The sequence below is a fragment of the Trichechus manatus genome, unplaced genomic scaffold (genome assembly GCF_000243295.1).
Source record: "Trichechus manatus latirostris isolate Lorelei unplaced genomic scaffold, TriManLat1.0 scaffold00028, whole genome shotgun sequence".
Classification (NCBI taxonomy): Eukaryota; Metazoa; Chordata; class Mammalia; order Sirenia; family Trichechidae; genus Trichechus; species Trichechus manatus.
Window position 1 is genome coordinate 6785305 of NW_004443964.1, and position 18857 is coordinate 6804161.

General features: G+C 61.2%; 2 protein-coding genes across 2 annotated transcripts in view; one reads left to right on the top strand and one right to left on the bottom strand.

The window, feature by feature from the left end:
- The window catches only part of RECQL5 (RecQ like helicase 5), a 33316-nt gene extending 32332 nt beyond the window's left edge, over nt 1–984 (top strand). The window contains exons 18-19 of the mRNA XM_004374392.2: nt 167–236; nt 333–984. Of these exons, the coding sequence (XP_004374449.1) occupies nt 167–236; nt 333–433 (171 nt within the window). The 3' untranslated portion in view covers nt 434–984. The remainder of the gene's footprint in view (nt 1–166; nt 237–332) is intronic.
- Nucleotides 985–1371: 387 nt separating this feature from the next.
- Nucleotides 1372–18857, bottom strand: part of MYO15B (myosin XVB) — a 31936-nt gene continuing 14450 nt past the window's right edge. Inside the window, 43 exon segments of the mRNA XM_023729422.1 lie at nt 1372–1434; nt 1524–1664; nt 1756–1889; nt 2053–2186; nt 2464–2579; nt 2687–2832; nt 3467–3563; nt 3641–3718; nt 3815–3909; nt 3999–4114; nt 4207–4280; nt 5693–5769; nt 6148–6220; nt 6310–6373; nt 6518–6669; nt 7052–7215; nt 7308–7419; nt 7630–7771; nt 7847–7965; nt 8137–8255; nt 8406–8481; nt 9129–9188; nt 9407–9519; nt 9974–10193; nt 10339–10426; nt 10502–10805; nt 10853–10957; nt 11158–11236; nt 11448–11639; nt 11723–11829; nt 11957–12055; nt 12235–12319; nt 12417–12493; nt 12594–12697; nt 12921–13103; nt 13556–13628; nt 13857–14035; nt 14120–14355; nt 14476–14571; nt 16026–16156; nt 16389–16446; nt 16778–16834; nt 17488–17581. Coding sequence (XP_023585190.1) covers nt 1372–1434; nt 1524–1664; nt 1756–1889; nt 2053–2186; nt 2464–2579; nt 2687–2832; nt 3467–3563; nt 3641–3718; nt 3815–3909; nt 3999–4114; nt 4207–4280; nt 5693–5769; nt 6148–6220; nt 6310–6373; nt 6518–6669; nt 7052–7215; nt 7308–7419; nt 7630–7771; nt 7847–7965; nt 8137–8255; nt 8406–8481; nt 9129–9188; nt 9407–9519; nt 9974–10193; nt 10339–10426; nt 10502–10805; nt 10853–10957; nt 11158–11236; nt 11448–11639; nt 11723–11829; nt 11957–12055; nt 12235–12319; nt 12417–12493; nt 12594–12697; nt 12921–13103; nt 13556–13628; nt 13857–14035; nt 14120–14355; nt 14476–14571; nt 16026–16156; nt 16389–16446; nt 16778–16834; nt 17488–17581 — 5032 coding nt within the window.

Sequence of the window (18857 nt, forward strand, 5' to 3'; positions counted from 1 at the left end):
GGACACCTGGCAGCAGGATGGGAGGCAGGGCCGGGCAGGAGTGGGAGCACTGGGTCAGCTCCAGCCATCCCTGGGAGCCTGCCTCGCCTTTGGGTGCTGCCGTGGCCGCTCCAGGGGCAGGGCAGGGTCCGGTTCTCTCGGCATCTCCTCACCCTCTGCCACCCAGGAGCTGTTCAAAGGCTTTGCCCGTCACCTCTCACACCTGCTGACTCAGGAGGCCTCCCCTGGAGGGAGCGGTAAGTACCCAAGTGCCTGGATCCGGCAGGAGGCACGGGGGGGTGGGGGAGCTCTGCAGGGAGGGGACTGGCCCTCACACACACACCCCAATCCAGTGACAGAAGAGGCCCAGAACCTCATCAGGCAGTTCTTCCACGGCCGGACCCGGTGTGAGAGTGACGCCGACTGGCAGGGCCTGTGTGGCCCTCGACGATGACTGACCGTCACCCGGGGCCAGCACACCTTCCTCAGACTCTGCCTTGGGGCCAGCCTCGGCCCCTCAGGGAGGGGAAGGTGGGCAGGCCTGGGGGCGCCACCTTTTCTAAGGGTCCTTCCAGCCACACCTTGCCTTGGGGATGGCTCCAGGCGCCCCCCAAACCAGGGTCTGGGCCAGGGGCCAGCCCGCCTTTCTCTCTGCCTGTGAAGCCTGGGGTCCTCCCTCTCTCCCAGAGCCTCCTGCTTCACCTGTCCCTCAGGGCTGGTTCTCCGGGTCGGGGCCCCAGGTGACTGCCGCCAGGGCAAGAGGAAGGAGGAGGAGCTGCCGCCTCTCTTGCACTTACGTTTTCAGCCGGGGGTGAGGTGCACCTGCCCAAGGTATCGGGGCCTGTTCTGGAGAAGCCCCTGCTGGTCTCAGCCCCCCCTTCTGCCCACTGCCCCCTCGAGACACCTGCCTGCAGCCTGGATCCAGGTGCAGGGCCCACGAGGGGCGGGCAGCCAGGAAGGCCCAGCGGACTGAGGTGTTCGAGACAGGAGTAAAGTTCCATGTGTACTGACACACGCACACACATCCTTTCTCTCAGGAGTTTTATTTTCTCAGCAGCACTGTTCCCAGGCCTGGGCTCTTGCTGATGCTGAGCTGGGGTGGGGGGTCGGGGGTGGTCTGGGCTGGGTGGGCATGTCCCCCAGACTGGGCAGCACCAAATGCCCAAGCCGAGATCCTGCAGCCCACCCAAGGCCAGCCCACCCTGGAGGGAGTCTGGCTGCTGTCTCTCCCAGCCAATGCCCCCACAGCAGCCCCTGCCTCGGGCTGCCACATGGACCGGCTGGGCTGCGGCAGGTTCCAGAACAGAGGCACGCGGAGGGGTCCAAACCAGCATGGCCCAGTAACGCCAGGGGAGAGTGTCCGGACGAGAGCCAGGCCAGGGTGGGGCTGCTCTAGTAGCTGGCACTGGTGCTGCTGTCCAGCAGGAACGCGATGGTGTGCTGCAGCTCCTGGGCCTGCAGGCAGAGGGCTCACCATGGGCGCCCACCAGCCCCCCGCCTCTGCCCCGTCTCTCCCACCACCCAGAGCAGGCAGGGCCCCTCACCTGCTGCAGCTCGAACCAGATGGTGCGGGGGCTGTAGGCCGAGCCGAAGTTGAGCTCCAGGCCTGGGGCCCCACCTTCCTCTCGGGGGCTCAGCAGGTGGACCCGGTGCATTTCACTCAGGGGGATGGAGCAGCACAGTTTCTGTGGGTGGGCAGGGAGAGGTCACCGAGAGGCCTGGGAGGGGGACGGGCCCACAGGGGCCCAGGCCAGGGCCGGGGCAGAGCCGTGCTACCTGGGAGCTGGAGTCCATGAGGACGAGGTGCTGGCGGTTGAGGCCCAGGAGGCCGGGCCTGGGCAGGGCCAGCTGGCTCACACGCAGCACCACGTACACGGTGTAGCCAAAGAGAGGCAGCTGGCTGATGGCCTCTGGAGGTGAGAGGGCAGGGGTTCTGGCCTCGGGGCCCTGGGGCTTGGCAAGAACCTGCCCTCCTTGCCCCGCAGGTGTATGAGGGTGCCTCTGCAGCCTTCCACCCTCACCTGTCCCTCCGGGGCTTGTGGCCACCGCTCCCCGCCTCCACCCCAGACCCACCAATGAAGCTGATCTGGGCATCCTGCTGGCTGTGGCACTGCAGCTGCCTCAGCTCCTGGTCCATCAGGCCTTTTATGGTGGCCACGTTCAGCTGCTGTTGTAGCTGTATCGGCACATACAGTAGCAGGTCCTGCCTAGGACACAGGCTGGCTCAGTTTGGCCCATGACCACTGACCACCTGGTGCAGGGCTGGACGTACAGCAGGTGCTAAATAAATGAGCAGGTGGCTTCTGTGGGTAAGGCTAGGGTTCCACACGCAGGAATGTGTCCTGCCCTGCCCTCGAGGAGTGTGGAGCAGGTGGGGAGGACAGGCACGTGGCCTCAGAGGAGGGGGTGGGGGTGCTGAGGTGGGCGTCAGCCCGGGGGGGGCACGAGGAGGGCTGCCGGCTCCAGGGGCAGGTGCACACTCACTCTGAGGGTGGGTCCTTGGTGTCCTTGCTGAGGTGCTGCAGGGCTGCCAGGTGGGCGAGCTGGGCGTCTGCCTGGGCGCTCACCAGCAGCTTCCCCTGGAGGTAGTCCCGCAGCACCTGAGGAGAAGCAGTGAGGGGACCACGTTCGTGAAAGCGAGGCTCGGAGGGCAGTAGGCGGGGGCCCGGCCCAGCAGCTGCCCAGCATCCAGAGGCAGGTGGCTGACCTGGCTGTAATGTATGCTGGTGTAGGTGGGATGGTCGAAGTGTAGCGGGTACTCCCAGCCCAGGCGCCGGCTGTGCAGGCTCACATCCTGGTCCACCATCACGCTGTTGAGGTACTCGAAGGGCCAAAGGGGCCGCACCAGGTTGCCTGCCACCGGGGCCCACAGTCCACAGCCTGCCCTGCCACCTCAGAGCCAGCGCTGGGCCTCTGCCCTGCCGCCGGCCCCACTGCCTTGCCCAGTGCTGCCCACCGCCCCAGTCGCCGCCCGCCCAGTGCTGCCCACCGCCCCAGTCGCCGCCTGCCTTGCTGCCTTGCCCAGTGCTGCCCACCGCCCCAGTCGCCGCCCGCCCAGTGCTGCCCACCGCCCCAGTCACCGCCTGCCTTGCTGCCTTATCCGTTGCTGCCCACCACCCCAACTGCTGCCTGCCCTGCTGCCTTATCTGCTGCTGCCCACTGTCCCAAGTCACCACCTGCCCTGCCGCCTGCCCAGTTGCCCACCGCGCCAGTCACTGCAGGCACTGCTGCCTGGGCCACTGCTGCCCATCGCCCCAACTGCCACCTGCCCTGCTGCCATGTTCAGTGCTGACCACCGCCCCAACTGCCGCCTACCCTCCTGCCCAGCCCCATCCCACCCCAGCCTGCTCCACCACGAGCCACACACAGCCATCATGTGTGGCCTGTCCTGCCACCCCCAGAGTGGGCAGAAGTGGGTGCAGGGCCCAGCAGGTCAGGGCACCTCCTTCACCCACCCGGCCACCCTCCTCCAGGTACAGTGGCTCACCTTCCCCTTTAATGAGGAAGAGGGCGAATTCCTTCACTTCTTCTGGGTCCGTGATGTCCATGTGCCTGCACAGCTCCTCCAGCACTTCTGTGGCCACCTGGCGCATGGACAGGTCATGATGGGGGTGGGGCTCCCCTGCCTTCCCCCTGCCCTTCCTGGGTGCCCAGTGCTCACTGTGAACGTCTGGATGTTGGTCCTGTAGTCCACGGCCCCCGGGAGGTGAATCAGAAGCTTGCGGGCCATGTGGCCTTTCTGCTGAGGCAGGGCTCGGGTCAGCGTCTACCAGCAGAAGGGACCCAACGCTCTCCCAGGAGATCCCAGAAGCCCCTCCGCCTGCACCCCCAGTACCAAGAAGGCTTTCAATTCACCCGGCAGGGGCAGCTGTTTGCGCCCCCCATACTTGACTGCGTGCTGGAGGTGCTCTTGGCTGCTGCGGGCCAGCTCTGCAGAGGGGAGCCAGGTAGGGGTCAGAGCACCCCAAAGCCCCCCACCAGCCGAGCACCCACCTTCCTGCCACCCCACCCACAGGTACCTTGGCTCTGGCCTGCATCCTGGAGGAACTTGGTCACGTAGGGCATCAGGGTGGTGGATGGCAGGAAGCAGCCCGTAAGCAAGCTAAGGAATTTCCAGCCTTGAGCGCAGCATTCCCTGCGGGCAGACGGCCGGGGCATCAGGCTGTGAGACCTAGCACCCTGCTCCCCCAGAGGCCCTGAGCCACCCCGGCAGACACCCCCACTCACGGTCGGGGGTGTTCCGTAACCTGCTTGATGACCTGGCAGTAAATCTCGTCCCTGAGGTTCTCCTCCTGGCAGAGCTGTGGGGACAGGAAGGGCGGGGGGGCAGGGGAAGGCGTCAGGGCTGCAGAGTTGTGGTGCAGTGTGGGGAGGAAAGGAAGGGATCCAAAGTCGGGGAGACTAGCTGGGGTGGTGACACAGCTGAGGTGACACACCAGTGGTCTTCTCTCAGCAGCACCTGCACAGCAGGTAACTTTCACCCTAAATCTCTCTCTTCACTTGGCTCCTGGGATTTGCTTCCCCCTGGACCTCCTACAAGGAGCCCTGGTGGTGCAGTGCTTAAAGCACTCAGCTGCCAACCAAAAGATCAGCAGTTCGAACTGAACCAAGGAGAAAGATGTGGCAGTCTGTTCCCGTAGAAACCTTAGAAAGCCTATGGGGCAGGTCTCTCTGTCCTCTAGGGTTGCTATGAGTCGGAATCGACTCGGTGGTGGATTAGCCTTTGGCAGTGGGTTTTTGGTTGGCCTCCCTACCCCTCGTCTGTCCTGTCATCTCTGCCAGCTCCACCTTATCTCCTGACCCTCCAAGCTCTGGCGTGCCCTTGGACTTCTCTGTCCACTCATACTCTCATCTGCAGATGACTCCTGGGGCCTGCTCCAGCCACTTCTGCCCTGGACTTCAGGCCCCTCCACTTGGTCTGGATTTCAGACTTAACACGTCCCAGTCAGACTCCGCCACCACCCAGATTTTTTCCTATTGAAGAAGGTGATGACTCGGGCCAACATCTTGCAGTTGGCCTTGATGCCCCTACGCCTGCCACTTCTCCCCTCCGCCGCTGCCTATTGGCCCAGGCCAGCCACGTCTCTCATCTGGGACCACACCCACATAATCTCAACAATAGCCACAGCAGTCCCGAAAACCTAAAAGCCAAACCTCTCTGCGGAGCGCTTCAGTGCTTTCTCAAGTCTGCAAGAATCAAAGTCCTTACGACAGCCTCGAGGGCTGCCCCACGATCCCCTCCCCGTCCCCGCCACACAGATGCTCTGCCTGATGGCCACATAGCTCCCTCCCTCCCTCGCCTCCGCTCTCTGCTCCAGTGTCACCTGATCACGAAGCCCAGAGAGCTTAGCTAACTTGTCCAAGGTCACACAGGAGCTAAGATTCGAATGCTCTGTAAAACCACAGCCCCTCCCCCTGCTTTATTATTACAGTGCAGTAAATCCAATAAATAATGTTAGTTGTGACCTCTCTGCTGGGCACACGACAGCCCCTGTTGCTGACTGTTCCTCCCACCGGAGTGACAGCTCTGCGAGAACAGGGACTGGGCCAGCTTTGTTCACCACCGTGCCCCAGCGTGCAGCAGGCGCTCAGTAAGTGCTTGTGGATGATGTGCGTGGATAGTGATCGAGGGGAGGGCATCCCTCAGCCCAGGCAGGAGGATGGGAGCAGCTCTCAGCTGGCGGCCCCCGGCTCCCGCACACAGCCTGCTCACCTTCAACAGCTCATAAAGCAGCACAATCTCATCCTTGCCCCGTGGCTTGGACTGGTCCCCCATGAACTGCATCAGAGCTGCCGGCAGCAGAAGTACAAGGGGTTGGCCACTGCCCAGCACCCACTCTTGCTGCCAATACTCTCAAAATGCACATGAGCTAGGTAGGGCACCTGGCACCAGCTTCACCCCCAGGGAGCTGAGGCTCAGGGAGAAAGGGGCACCCAAGGCCACACAGGACGCATAGTGTTGCCTGGAGCCACCTGCTGCCTTCCGGTCCCAGACTCCACCACAGCCCTTGAACAGAAGTGGTTGAGGGCTGGGGGCACAGGAACCACCCAGAGAGCTTCCCTGAGTAAGCAGAGCCTGGCAGGGCTGAAGGAGAGAAGGGGCCACGGGTCCCAGGGTCCCACACAGACCACCCAGCCCCAGACGTCAGGGCCCAGGGTGCCACTCACCTCGGAAGCTTTCCACGGCCTCCTTGTTCTTGTCCTCATCGCTGAAACTGATGAGCGATTCCTGGATGGGTGCCTGCAGCCGTAGAGGTGGGCCATGGGGCTGGGGTCCACGTGGCGCCAAGGGCGGCCCCGGGCCAGCTCCTAGCCGCCGCTCCCCCTCACCTTGGTGTACTGCACCAGGCTGGCGGTGGCCTTTCCCTTGACACTTCCACCTGTTGCATCCAGCCTGTGGGGACGGAGGGATGACAGTTCTGCTCGCCCGGCCCACCCACCCTCGGTCTGGGGTAGGAGCAGTAGCCGGGTGGCTCCGAGCAGGAAGGCCGACCTCCGAGGATGGAGGACAGCATGGGGATGGGGGCTGGGCACTCACGAGGTATGGGACTTCCGGAAGAAGCGCAGGGCGAATTCCAGCATGGTGTAGTTATGGGTGTCGGTGGACAGAGAGATGTAGCCTGCCGAGGAGGGCTGACTGGTGGTCTCTGAGTCTTTGCTGGGAGCCTGGTTCCAGGGCTGGGCAGGACACTGGGAGCACAGGAGACCTGCTGCCACCCGTGTGCCCCCGGGTCTGTCCCAGAGGCCCTGCCCGCCCCCACCCCAGCCAGACCCGAGCGGAGCAGGCGAGTGAGCAAACACAGGGACCAGGACGGTCAGAGCTGTTTATTGTGCAGCGTCTTCCATGGTGGCAGTGGATAAGCGCCCCGTGGGACAAGAGGGAGACAGCAGCCCCTGCCTGCAGAGGGCTTACAGTCATGCCGGGGAGACAGGCAAGAGACACTGCGAGGGTAACGGCAGCCTCAGACCAAGCACCGTCCACCAGGGGCTCCTGGGAGCCCAGTGGGCCTCGCAGCAGACAGTCGCACCGTCCTTCCTCGACTCCCAGCTAGGCCTCCACCGACAGCCTCACCTCTGGGGCCTTGGCCCCCGGAACCAGCCCTGGCTCCCCGCGCTGCAGCACGCTCCTGCGCCGGCTGCTCTGCTGCTCCGTGGAGAAGTCAGGGGCGGCTGCCAGCTGCACCATGTCGGCAGGGAAGAGTCCGGAGCGGCCCCCGCTGGAGCCAAACTGCCAGCCTAGAAGGTAGCCACGGGGGGCACCTCAGCCACCCTCTGCCCACCGGGCGAGGGGCCCTCCCTGGCCAGCCCTCTGCCTGCCCCAGGGATACCTGGCTCCAGAGTGGCCATAGGCAACAGCTTGATGAGGTCGCCACGGTGGAAGCTGAGGAGGCTGCTGTCATCGGTGATGTAGCTTCGCAGAGCAATGACGTAGCCAGAGTCCTGGTGGGCAGGTGAGTGAGGGGTTGGGGGGGACGGAGGCAGCTGTGACTCCCTGTCCTGCTGACCCGTTGACTGGCTTCACCCTCTGCCCAGCACCAGAGTTCTAGGGAGTCAGCCTAGACCCCAGCCCCACCCCGGCGGCATGAAGAAGCCTAGATGACACCCCCAGCCAGCCGTGACATCAGGGTGGAGGCCCCGGCCCGCACATGCCTTCTTTCGCTCATTCAGGTACAGCTCGACCATGGCCTTGATGGTGCCTGCCCGGGCCGTGTGCAGCGCTAGCTGCTCCCCCTTCAGTGACAGCTCCAGGGTGGAGGCACCTCGGCACTCCACGCCCAGCACCTCGGCAAAGCTGCGCACAAGGCCTGGCGTGAGTTGGGGGCCACCTCACCACCACCTCGTCCCTCCCAGCCCTGGCCCAGCTCACCTGTATGAGCAGAGGGTCTTTAGCTGGTCAGGGTGGAAGCTGGAGCCTGGGGCCACCTTGAGCAGTCTCAGCCCCCGGTGGGACACACCCAGCAGTTGCACGTCGCTGCCACTCTCGCCCTGCGGGGAGGCAGGGTGGTGGCGGCAGGCTCTTGGGTCCCCCGCACCGAGGAAGGTGTCCTGGAGCTGCCCTCCCCTGGGAGCCCCTGCCCTCGCCCCAGCTCTTATCCTGCTGCAGGAGGCTGTGCCTCTGATCCCCACCCCCACCCCATCGACCCTGGCGTTCCTGACCGAGACTGGGAAGATACGGGAGAAGTAATTGGTCCAGTTGTCCCGGGCGGCCACGACGATGCGCTTTTTGACACTGTCTTCAGCGGAGGCGATGGAGTCCAGGCCCACCTCCAAGTCTCCTGAGGGCGGGAATGGCCCCAGCTGTCCTCAGGCTCCCCTTTAACCCCTCCCCCCTGCCTGTGCTCACACAGAGAGACTCCAGGGGTGGCTCCCACCACCCTCAGGGCAGGCCCAGCCCAGCACTCAGCCCCAACCCCAGGGCCCCCTACCCAGCAGGTCCTTCATTCTGCGCCGCTCATCCTGGGAGATCCGGATGCAGGACTCAGCGAAGGTGTCCCGCAGGATCTGGGCAGAGCCAGGCAGTCAGCACAGGTCCTGGGGGCAGCCACAGACGGGCGGGGCCGAGGGAAGGCCGGAGCGCCCCCAGATGGCGTCCCCATGCCTGGGTGCTTCTGGTGCTGACATGGGGCATGGGCGGGGTGGGGAGGGGGTTGGGACTTCCAAGCCCACAGCTTGTCCACCCAGAACTTCCCACCTGCCCCTCCCTGTGGAGGGAAAAGGCAGGCTAAGTGCAGACTCTGGGGACACACAGGCTGGGCCCCTGGAGCCTCCAGGGGAGCAAAGTAACATTTATTTATAAAGCATTTATTAAGCACCTATTGTGTGCCAGGCCCTGGGCTGTACCCTGTGTATACTTTGTTTTCTCAACTGATTTTTTTTTTTATTGAGGTGACATTCATGTGACACAAAATAAACCATTTTAGAACAGCAGTGGCATTGTGTTTGCCGTGGGGTGCACCCACTATCTCCACCCACTTCGTGTTTAATTCTCGTCTGTAAGTGACACATTGTGAGGATTAAGCGGCGAGTGTGTTGAGGGTGCCCTGTGCATGCCAGCTCTCACACTGGCGCTGACCTGGCCCAGGTGTTCAGCCAAGGGCCCGGGGGACACCACCTGTCTGCAAGTGTTTGGCTGGTGTGCCTGCTCTCACCTGCTCACAGAGAAGCCGGAGGCAGTAGGGATGGCTGAAGTTCTCCCGGGGGTAGAACACCTGGAGGAGGGGTGGGCGAGCCAAGGTCAGGTGGGTCCAGTGCCCTTGCCCCTCTCCCCAGACTTCCCCTGCCCTACCCTCCCACCTCTGCCCTCCCAGACCCAGACTAGAAAACCAGGCCTGAGAGGTTGGCTCCGGGAGGCAGACCCCAGTGACTGAGCATGGGGAGGGGGTGCCTGGGATCCCAGCTCTGTCCCCCAGAACCACCCCGGGCCCACCTCCTTTCGTAGGAACAGCTTCCAGGGCACACCGGTGTAGGAGAAGCACACGCTGCCTGAGGGCATGAGCAGCCGGGTGGACACCCCCTCCTCTCCCATGCGCTCCGTCAAGACTAGGGGGAGAGTTTCAGGTGAGGTGCCTGCCAGAGCGCAATGACTGGGCCTCGGGGAGTGGAGACCCTCGTCTCCCAGGAGCCCCCTGAGGGCCCTCTTGGCCTCCCACCGCCTTGCTCCTGCCCCCAGCACCGTCTCCTGCCTCCATGTCCTGCCCTCAAGCTTCCCAGGTCCTGTGCTCCCTGCCACGTCAGCCAGGGCCACTACATTCTCCACAGAGGTGTCAGATCTGCCTGGAGGACAACACCCTGTGGGGCACAGCTGTCAGCACCGGGCAGGCCCCGGGGTGCCGGCCCTGCCTTGGGCGGGAATGCGGAAGCTGGGGCTCCTCACTGATGGCTCCAAAGTCCGGAAGTGGGCAGCTGACTTCTGATCTGCCTTGAGTGCCCAGAGGCTGTTGGGAATCCTGCCCCACCCCACTGAGCCCGCTCCACGGGGATGAGGGGTCCTTACCATGGGGCTTAGCTGAAGGGATCTCTGAGTCCTTGAGCAGAGGTAGTGGGGGTGCTGGCGGAGGTGGGGGTGCACCGGGAGAGGGTGGGGTCTGGCCAAACAGGTCCTGAAGGGGGCCCTGCTTCTCCTTGATGGAGCTGGAGATCTCAGGCTGAAAGGGAGCCTTGGGTCGAGGGGCAACGGCTGGTGAGGGGCCCTTCCCTGGGCTGGGGGACGGCATCTGAAAGGCACAGAGAAAGCTCACAGGCTGTGTCTAGGGCAAGGACACATGACCAAGAGTGGAGGAGGCCTCAGGCCTGTTTCCTCCAGAGACCTCGGACTCCTGGCAGCTTGTGGCCTGGAGGGGGCAGAACAAGGGTCCTCACCGAAGGGGACGAGAAGGCACCATTGATTCCCAGCTTAGCCAGAGCCTCGTCCTTGGGGTCGTTTTTCTTCAGGAAACTTTTGGGGGGCCTCCTGCAAGCAGGAAGAGGTCACCTGAGGTCCCTGAGGCTGGAGCAGCCCCACCACCTCCTCCAGGGAACCCACCTGGATGGCTGCACAGGTATAGGCACAGGCCCCGGGCGGCTCTGGTACATGCGGATGATGTTGCGGATCTCCCGGCTGGGCTCTGGCCGCTGGACCCTGGGCTCCGTGCCTTGCACCATGGGCCCCCTCTCCTCAGCCGGCCCTCGGCCACCTCCAGACCTGGCCTCCTTGGCTGGCTCAGCCTCAGCCTCATTTGCAGCTTTGGCCGCACCCTGTTTCAGTGGCTTCCTCACCACTGGGGGAGGAGGAGGGGATGGAGGAGACACTGCACGGAGAGGAAAGGTGAGGACAAGATGACGAGACCCTGAGCAGAAGTGCAGGAGCCCAGAGCCCCCACCCGTCTTCTCCCACCACCTGCTCTCGCTTCTTCCTCTTCCTCTTCCTCCTCCTCCTCTGCCTTCGGGATGTGGACCTTGGCCGGAGGCTTCACCACCTTCACCTTGATCTGCTGCTGCCCTGTAAGTGCCCCAGATGGCCCTCTCCGTACTTGTGTTCGCCCAGGGCCCCCATCTGGCTTGCCCACCCAGGCAGCCGGACAGACAGCTGGACAGGCTGCACTGACCCGAGGAGCCGAGTACACCCCCGCCTGCCGCACTGGCCCAGGCTGAAGGCAGTGGCAGGCTTCTGCTCAAGTCCACCTCCCCGTGTGCTCTCACCCATCTTCTGGAAGTAATCTCGTTTCTGCTGGAAGCTCTTGGGGTGCCTGGGCCTGTCCTTGACCTCCTCCGAGGGCTCCTCCTGACAGGAAGGGGAAGTGGAGGTGCAGCCCTAGCTGGCCACACTGCCATGCTCACAATGTGCCCCTCAACCCCTGGGGGACCTGGGGCCCAGCAGCCTCTTCTCCCCTCCTTCCTGCTCACCCCCACCCCTTGTCTCCCATCCCTGGAGCCTGGGAATCAGCAGCCCCCACCCCAGGCTCACTATCTGCCTGGCTTCCTCTGCTTACCCTCAAGCTGGCACTTGCTGACTCCGGGTCATGGGCGGGCTCCTCCGGGGGGGTGGGAGGCTTCTTGGGCTTGGGGGTAGTAGCTGGGGGTGGGGCCGGGGAGGCAGCCCTGGAGGCCTGGTTCTGGTGCCGCCGCTGCTGGGTCTGCTGCTGCAAGGTCAAAGTCATGGCCTGGGTGGTCATCTGCTGGGCCTGGAGGGGAAGAGGTGAGAGCCCTGGCCTGGCTGGACGGCCTGCCTCCCCGACGCCCCCACCCGGCATCTGCCCACCCTCACCAGGATCAGCGCCTGCTGGTTGATGAAGTTCTGCTGCTGGAGTGCCAGCTGATTGGCATCCAGGCTGGGGCCCACGGGCTGCAGTGGCTGCGGTGGCACCATCATGGCTGCGAAGGAGGCAGGCGGGGCCCAGGCGGTGAGTGCCATGGCCTAACAAGCGGCCCTCACCCACTGTGCCCTCTGCGCCCCTGGCAGGACCCGCCCTCTGCCAGTCCCCAGGGCCCCCAGCCTTACCTGGCATGGCAGGGACTGGGCCCATGGCTGGCACCATGGGTACAGGTGCAGGCACCAGCGCGGGCTGGTATCCAGGCATCTGCATCATCCCTGGGTACACTGAGGGAACAGGCCCCCCGGTTGGTGCCTCCTGGGTCCACGTACCACCTCCCTTCAGCCCCAGGCACAGAGAAGAACCTGGGCCACCACAGTGCCAGCCGGAGCTCTGACGCCAGGCTGCCTGAATGACACCGTCAGGGCGGGGACGTGAAGCCCCTTTGGGCTCAGCCTGCACTCACCCATGGGGTAGCCACCCTGCTGCATGGGCCCAATGGCGCCCCCTCCTTTCATGCGGCCTTGAAGAGCCCAGCTCTGCTCCAGATCCTGGAGGGACAAGAGACAGAGGTCCCAGGTCCCAGGGCCGGAGCCAGGGAGAGAGGGGAGGGGGCAGCCAGGCCCCAGGGGCTGGCAGAGCACTCACGCTGAGGCCGGGGGAGAGGACTGGCTCGAAGAGGTGGTCCAGGAAGCCATCCAGACTCCCCGATGTCCGGGCCTCCCCTGTGGGGCAGAAGGTTGGTGCCATCCGTCTGGGCTGTGGGGCATCCTGCACCCCCTTCCCAGCCCTCTGCCAGGCTCCACACGTCCACTCCAGCCTTACCTGTGTGGGCCCTGCTGGGCAGTGTTGGGGCTGGATCTGGAGGTGGTCCTGGGGGCAGCTGGGGGGCCTGGATGCCAGGGGCAGGGGGGATGTCTTCGGAGGCTCTGCAAGAGAGTGGGCCCAGCTTACTGCCTCGGCTGCTGCGGGGAGGGGTGCCCAGGCTGGGACAAGATCTAGAAGCTGCTGTGAGGCCGCCCCCACAGGGTGGGAGGAAGGTTAGGTAGGAGGACTGGCCCTGCAGCACCATGAACCAACCACAGGGTGCAATAGGGTGGTTGTGGGGACCACCCTCAGGGGAAGGAGCAGGGGTGCTGGGGAGGCACCTACGAGCCATGGGGGGTGATGGGGTAGCTGTGGGAGGCGATGGGGTAGCTGCGGGGGCCAGCCGGGTCCCCCAGGTCCTCAGTCTGGCCAATCAGGTCCAGCACGAAGTCGCAGCCAGCCAGGTCCTGCCAGGCCTCCTTGGAGTGCAGTGACACGGACCAGCCACGGGGGGGCACCTCCAGGCCTCTGGGGAGGGCAGGGAGTGACGTGGGGTGGGGGTCAGCGAGGCAGATGACCCCCACATAGGCAGAAGGAGCACAGGGCTGGCCGAGGTGGAGGGGCTGGGAAGGAGGTCCGGCAGGAGATGCCCCGAGGCCCTCCCAGCCCCGAGGAGCCCACTTTTGCTCAGCAGCTCAGCCGCCTCTCGGTTCTCTGCAGCCCACGGCCCGTCCCCGTGTGCAGGGGCTCCTTTATGGCCTGTTTCGTTAGAATCCGGGCGGCAGGTGCTCTCATACCACTCACCTACAATCTCGACTCCTTGCTTCCCACTGGAATCCTCACCTCCCCGACTTACACCCCTGCCTCCCAGCCCCTTGGGGGACGCAGTCTCTGGGTCCGGGAGGAGGAGGATGTTGGAGGAGGACAAGGTCAGTGGTCAGCCTTGACCACGCTGTCCCCTCATGCCAGACCCTCCATACCTGCTCTGCAGGATCCACCCTGCAAACTGCTCCCCTGTGGTCCAGGACTCCACCTCAGCCGAGTAGCACTCCTCTGCAGGGCCAGGAGGGAGGGCAGATGAGGGATAGCAGGGGCCCACCTCAACGGAAAGGGGCTGCTGTCCATGGGGCTCCAAAAGCAGGGACAGAGGGAACGCAGGGTCCCAGGGAGCTGCTGCTGAGCAGCAGGAGGCTGAGCGGGTGGGAGCAGGGAGGGTGAGTCGAGGGCAGGGCTCAGGAAGGCGGAGCAACCCCTGGGGGCCAGTGCAGTAGGGAGCATTACCACTGAAGGTGAAGACGTCCAGCGCCATGCGGCCCCGCCGCCATCCGGCAGTCCACTCGAGCTGGGTGGGCGCGTGGGCCCGTGTGGCCCCAGGGGCCAGCCGTGTCTGCTCCAGGGCGCCCAGCAGTTTGTGTTGGCACAGGGCTGCCATGCCGCTGGGGGCCTGGTCGGACACGAATCTGCGGGGACAGTCCAGGGCTGCTGTGGGGGCAAGGCATCCTGCTGAGCCTGCCCCACGCGCCCCCACCTGCCAGGGCCCTTACTTGAGCAGTGGCTTCTGCAGGGTGGGCATGGGGGGGAAGGCACTGAGCAGGACAGCCATGAGGGCCCAGCCACGCTGGCTCTGCTGCTCGTCCGGGTTGTGCCAGAGCTGGGCCACCAGCTGGCTGAAGATCTCGTCCCGTAGGCCCGGCCGCTGCTGCCCCTGCTGCACCAGGTACGTCCCCATGGCCTGCTCCTGCCAGGACGGCAGGGACCCGTCCCCCAGGAACCGCAGCATCTGCCAGCACAAAACGAGGGGGCCAGGGTGTGGCGGCACCCCCACGCACTGAGCCAGCACCCTGTAGCCAGGCCCAGCCCCAGAGCCACCGCCTTGTCCCTGCCTCGATGTGTCACTCACCACCTTGTTAATGTCCAGGGCAAGGTGAGGGCTCTCGCCGTGCAGCCGGGTCAGGGGCTTGGCCAGGGGCTGCCCGGGGTGGGGCAGGGAGGGTTCCTGTAGGGAAGAAGGGTGGCACAGTGCACGGGCAGGGGTCATCTGTGCTGACCACTGGGGGACAGCACCCAGGGGGACCACAGGAGCATGTACTCAGGAAAGGGGTGGCTGGTGGGGAAAACCACCTTAGAAATGCATCTTAACTGTTCTTTCTGATTAGAAAACGGAGACTCATGCATGCAGACAATTCCAAAAACATGGAAAAGCATAAAGAAGAAAATCAAACCCACCACTAACATCCCACGGCCCCAGAGTTAACCGCTGTTGACATTTTAGTGTCTTTGTTTCTAGCCTTGCTTTCTGTGCAGATACCTATGTTCCCTGCCCTCTGCTGGCTTGTAACCCATTGCCGCTCAGTCGATTCCGACTCACGGCAAACCTGTCGGACAGCGTAGAACTGCCCATAGGGTTTCCAAGCAGTAGCTGGTGGATTCGAACTGCCAACCTTTTGGTTAGCGGCTGAGCTCTTAACCACTGCGCCAACATAGGGTCACTATGAGTCACAATCGACTCGAGGGCAACAGGTTTGGGTTTCTTTTTTTGGGTCTTTGTTCTAAAGGAGTCCCTGGATGGCGCAAATGGTTATCCTGATCAGCTGCTAACCAAAAGGCTAGAGGTTTGAGTCCACCCAGAGGCACCTCCGAAGAAAGGCCTGGCGATCTACGTCTGAAAAATCAGCCACTGAAACCCCTGTGGAGCACAGGTCTACTCTGACACACACGCGGTCACCATGAGTTGGAATTGACTCAATGGCAATTGGTTGGTTTGTTAGCTTTTAAACAGAATTGGGCTTTGAATCCCATTTTTTTTTTTTTATTGTGGTGAAAGACATATAACAAAACATTTGTCATTTCAACCATTTCTTTGCATACAGTTCAGTGACAGTGGTGACCTTTTCCATGTTGTGTAACCTTCATCACTATCCATTTCCAAAATTTGTCATCACCTTTATAGAAGCTCAGTGCCTCATGAGGAATGACTCCCCACTTCTCCCTTCCTCCCATCCCTGGGAACCACTAATAACCTCTGGTCTCTATGCATTTGCCTGTTCTAGATATTTCATGGAAGTGGGATCACACACTACGTGTCCTTTCGTGGCTGACTGATTTTTCCCAGCATAACGCCTTCAAGGTTCATCCCTGTTGCAACAGGTACTGTGAATCTTGCTTCTTTATTTAACGTGGCATCGTGGACAGTTTCCTTTGTTATCAAATGTCTTTTAAAGACATGCCTTCAATGGCAGGGCAGTGCCACAGGTATAATAAATAATACGATGTCGTTAGACATTCAGGCCCTTTGGATGTTTCGGTACAATTCAGCTCCATCCATGGCCCCAGTCACTGGAGAGGGGCAGGGAAGGTGGGGACGAAGGAAAAGATAGTTTCCACCTGGCAGGGGCTACCACTTGGGGAGCCGAGGGGGTGGCCAGGTTGCTCTCAGGTTGGGGGTCCTACCTGGAAGCTGTTGGAGATGAAGCTGGAGAAGGGGAACTGGTCGATGTCAGGCGGGAGGGCCAGGCTGGGCCGGGCACTGACTTCCGGGGGCATCGACTCGGTGATGCTCTTTGCCAAGGCGGGCTGACGGCCTGGGGATGAGCATGGGGGAGACAGGCTGAGTGCCGAGGTATGGGACCTCGCTCGGACCCAACCTCAGCCCCTCCCTGTGAGCAACCAGCCCCCTTAGGGAGAGCTGGGAGAGTGGATGGTGAGCTCAGGGGAGCCCAAAGTATCAGAGGGACCACAGGGACAGAGCTATGGCACAGTAAAGGGACTAGGGGAGGGGTCAGGGCAGAAGGGACACCCCCAACTAAGACTCACCTTCCGCAATCTTCAGCATGACGGCCAGCTCAGCCGGAATCTCTAAGCGCCCCAGCTCCTGGCAGGGACGACCAATTGACCCCGGTACTCAGGGAAGGGACCCAGGGACCCAGTGCCCCTCCTCATCCCCAGGATTATAAACATCCCCTCCCAAAACCAAGGATTCTGACCTGGACATTCAAACAGGGCCCTGAAAGCCCTCGGATGGAATCCAAAAGCACTGGAGGGGCAAGGCAGCCCCACCCATGTCCCAGGGAGCATGACGGAGGTACCCAAGGGACAGGACCCACACCGGCACCCCTGTCACTCCATCCTCCTTCTCAAGCAGTGCCAGGTTCAACAGGTTCATACCCCAGTGTAGAACCCCCTTCAGCTCCCTGGTCACCTACCATGCTTGGCACTTTCTCCGAGGCCCCGTTGATGTGCCAGCCACACCAGTACCCAAGCTGTCAGGGAGATGCAGGAAGAGCTGCTGCCCCCATCGGGGAGGGGTCACCTTGAGTCTCCCAGTGGCACCTCCCTGCTGGCAGCCCAGCTGCCCCCTCCTGTTCCTGGGGGCGTCTGGCACCAGCAGAAGAATGAACACAGACCCAGAGGTGCCAGCTGCTTGACAGTGGATCAGTCCCTGCCTGCCCCTGGCCCTCAGAGCCCTCACAGGCTTCAGCGCTGTGGGCGTCACTGCCCATCTGCCACGTACCAGGAAGAAGGCAGGAAGAAGGGGAAGGATGGTCCCAGGGGACAAAGTCCAGCCAGGGAGGGGCCAGAGAGGGGGGTAGTATGTGGGCATTGACCTTTGAGCTGCTTTATGGCCCTCAAATTATAGTCATCAGGCAAGAAAGGGGAGCAGCAGGGGGCCAAGGAAAGGCGGGAGTGGGCGGGGTGAAGAAAGGCAATGAGCTCCCAGAGCCCCAGCCTACAATGGCCAGGCAGAGGGAAACCGAAAGAGCTCAGGGGGCAATGGTCTCTTGAGGCCTCAGTCATGGCACAGCTGGGCTAGGAAAGTGGGCACTGCAGGGGTTCCACCAGTGTTCACAGCCAAGGCTGCCTGGCTTCTACCCTGAGCTTCCCCAGTCCAGCAGCCCCCCTCAGACCCCTTTACCTGCAGTCTCTGCTGCCTCCAGAGCAGGGGCTGGGCCACCAGCAGGATGGTGTTCAGCTGTCCCAGAGCTGCCCACCACTGGAGGTATCGCTTCCTGGATGCCGGAGAGAAAGAAGTCCAAACTTAGGCCTCCTGCCTGATGCCTGAATCCTCCTCCTCTGGGTCAAGAAATTAATGTAAAAATTGGCACAGACTACTGAAACTCCTGGGTGTTTAGCAGAAGCAATACATAAAGAACAGGATATTGTGAAAAAAGAACAGGTAAATTGAGAAGCTGTTTAGTATAAGGATTAAGAGTTTAGGTGTTGGAGCCATACCAAAAAAATCCGTTGCTGTTGAGTTGATTCTGATTCTTGGCAACCCCATGTGTTACACAGTAGATCTGCCCCATAGGTTTGGTTTTTTGTTTTTTGTTTTTTGTCTATAATCTTTACAGAAGCAGATCACCAGGTCTTACTTCCATGGAACCACTGGCTGGATTCGAACCACCAACCTTTGGATTAGCAGGCAAGCGCAAACTCTTTGCACCACCCAGGGACCACAGAGCCAGACTACCTGGGTTCAAATCATTCTCCTACTATTTAGTCACTGTGATCTTGGATAATTACTTCTCTGTGGTTCATTTTCATCATCTGTAAAATGGGGATTATCATAATATCTACCCCATGATAAGATTAAATGAATTAATAGAAGTGAGTATTTAGAACAGAGTCTGGCATATTATTGTTTGATAAAGAGCCAAGCAGAACATCTAAAAATGAAAAAAGAACATCACTGAAAAATCTAACAGGAGATCCTGCAAGAGGCAATGTTCAAACAAAATATCTTTGAGAATTTTCCAGATATAAGACCTGACTCCTCAATGAAGGAGTCATAAGCAGGATGAACATTTAAAAATCAATATACACCCAGATACATCATAATAAAAATGCAGTACTCCTAAAACAAAGACAAATTATATAAGCAACCACAAGAAAAAGACAGATTACCTACAAAAGAATAAAAATTAGACAGCAGATTTCTCATCAGCAAAAAGAGAGAACAGAAGACAGTGAAGCAATATCTTCAAAGCAGTGAGAGAAAATAAGTGTTTAGAATTCTATACCTAGCTAAACTGTGATTCAAGAATGGAAGTGAAAAGATATTCTCAAAGATAGAGAATTTACCATTCTCTAATGCTTATTGGAAGAACTACTAAAGAATATATTGCAGTAAGAAGGAAACAGACCTCAGAAGGAAGGTATGAGAAGAAAAAAACATGAACAAAGAAACTGGTATCTCTAAATAAGAAGTAACTGTAAAAACATACACGCGTATTGTATTACTGTATTTTTACACAAATAACACGTGAGTTTTTTTTTTTTTTTACC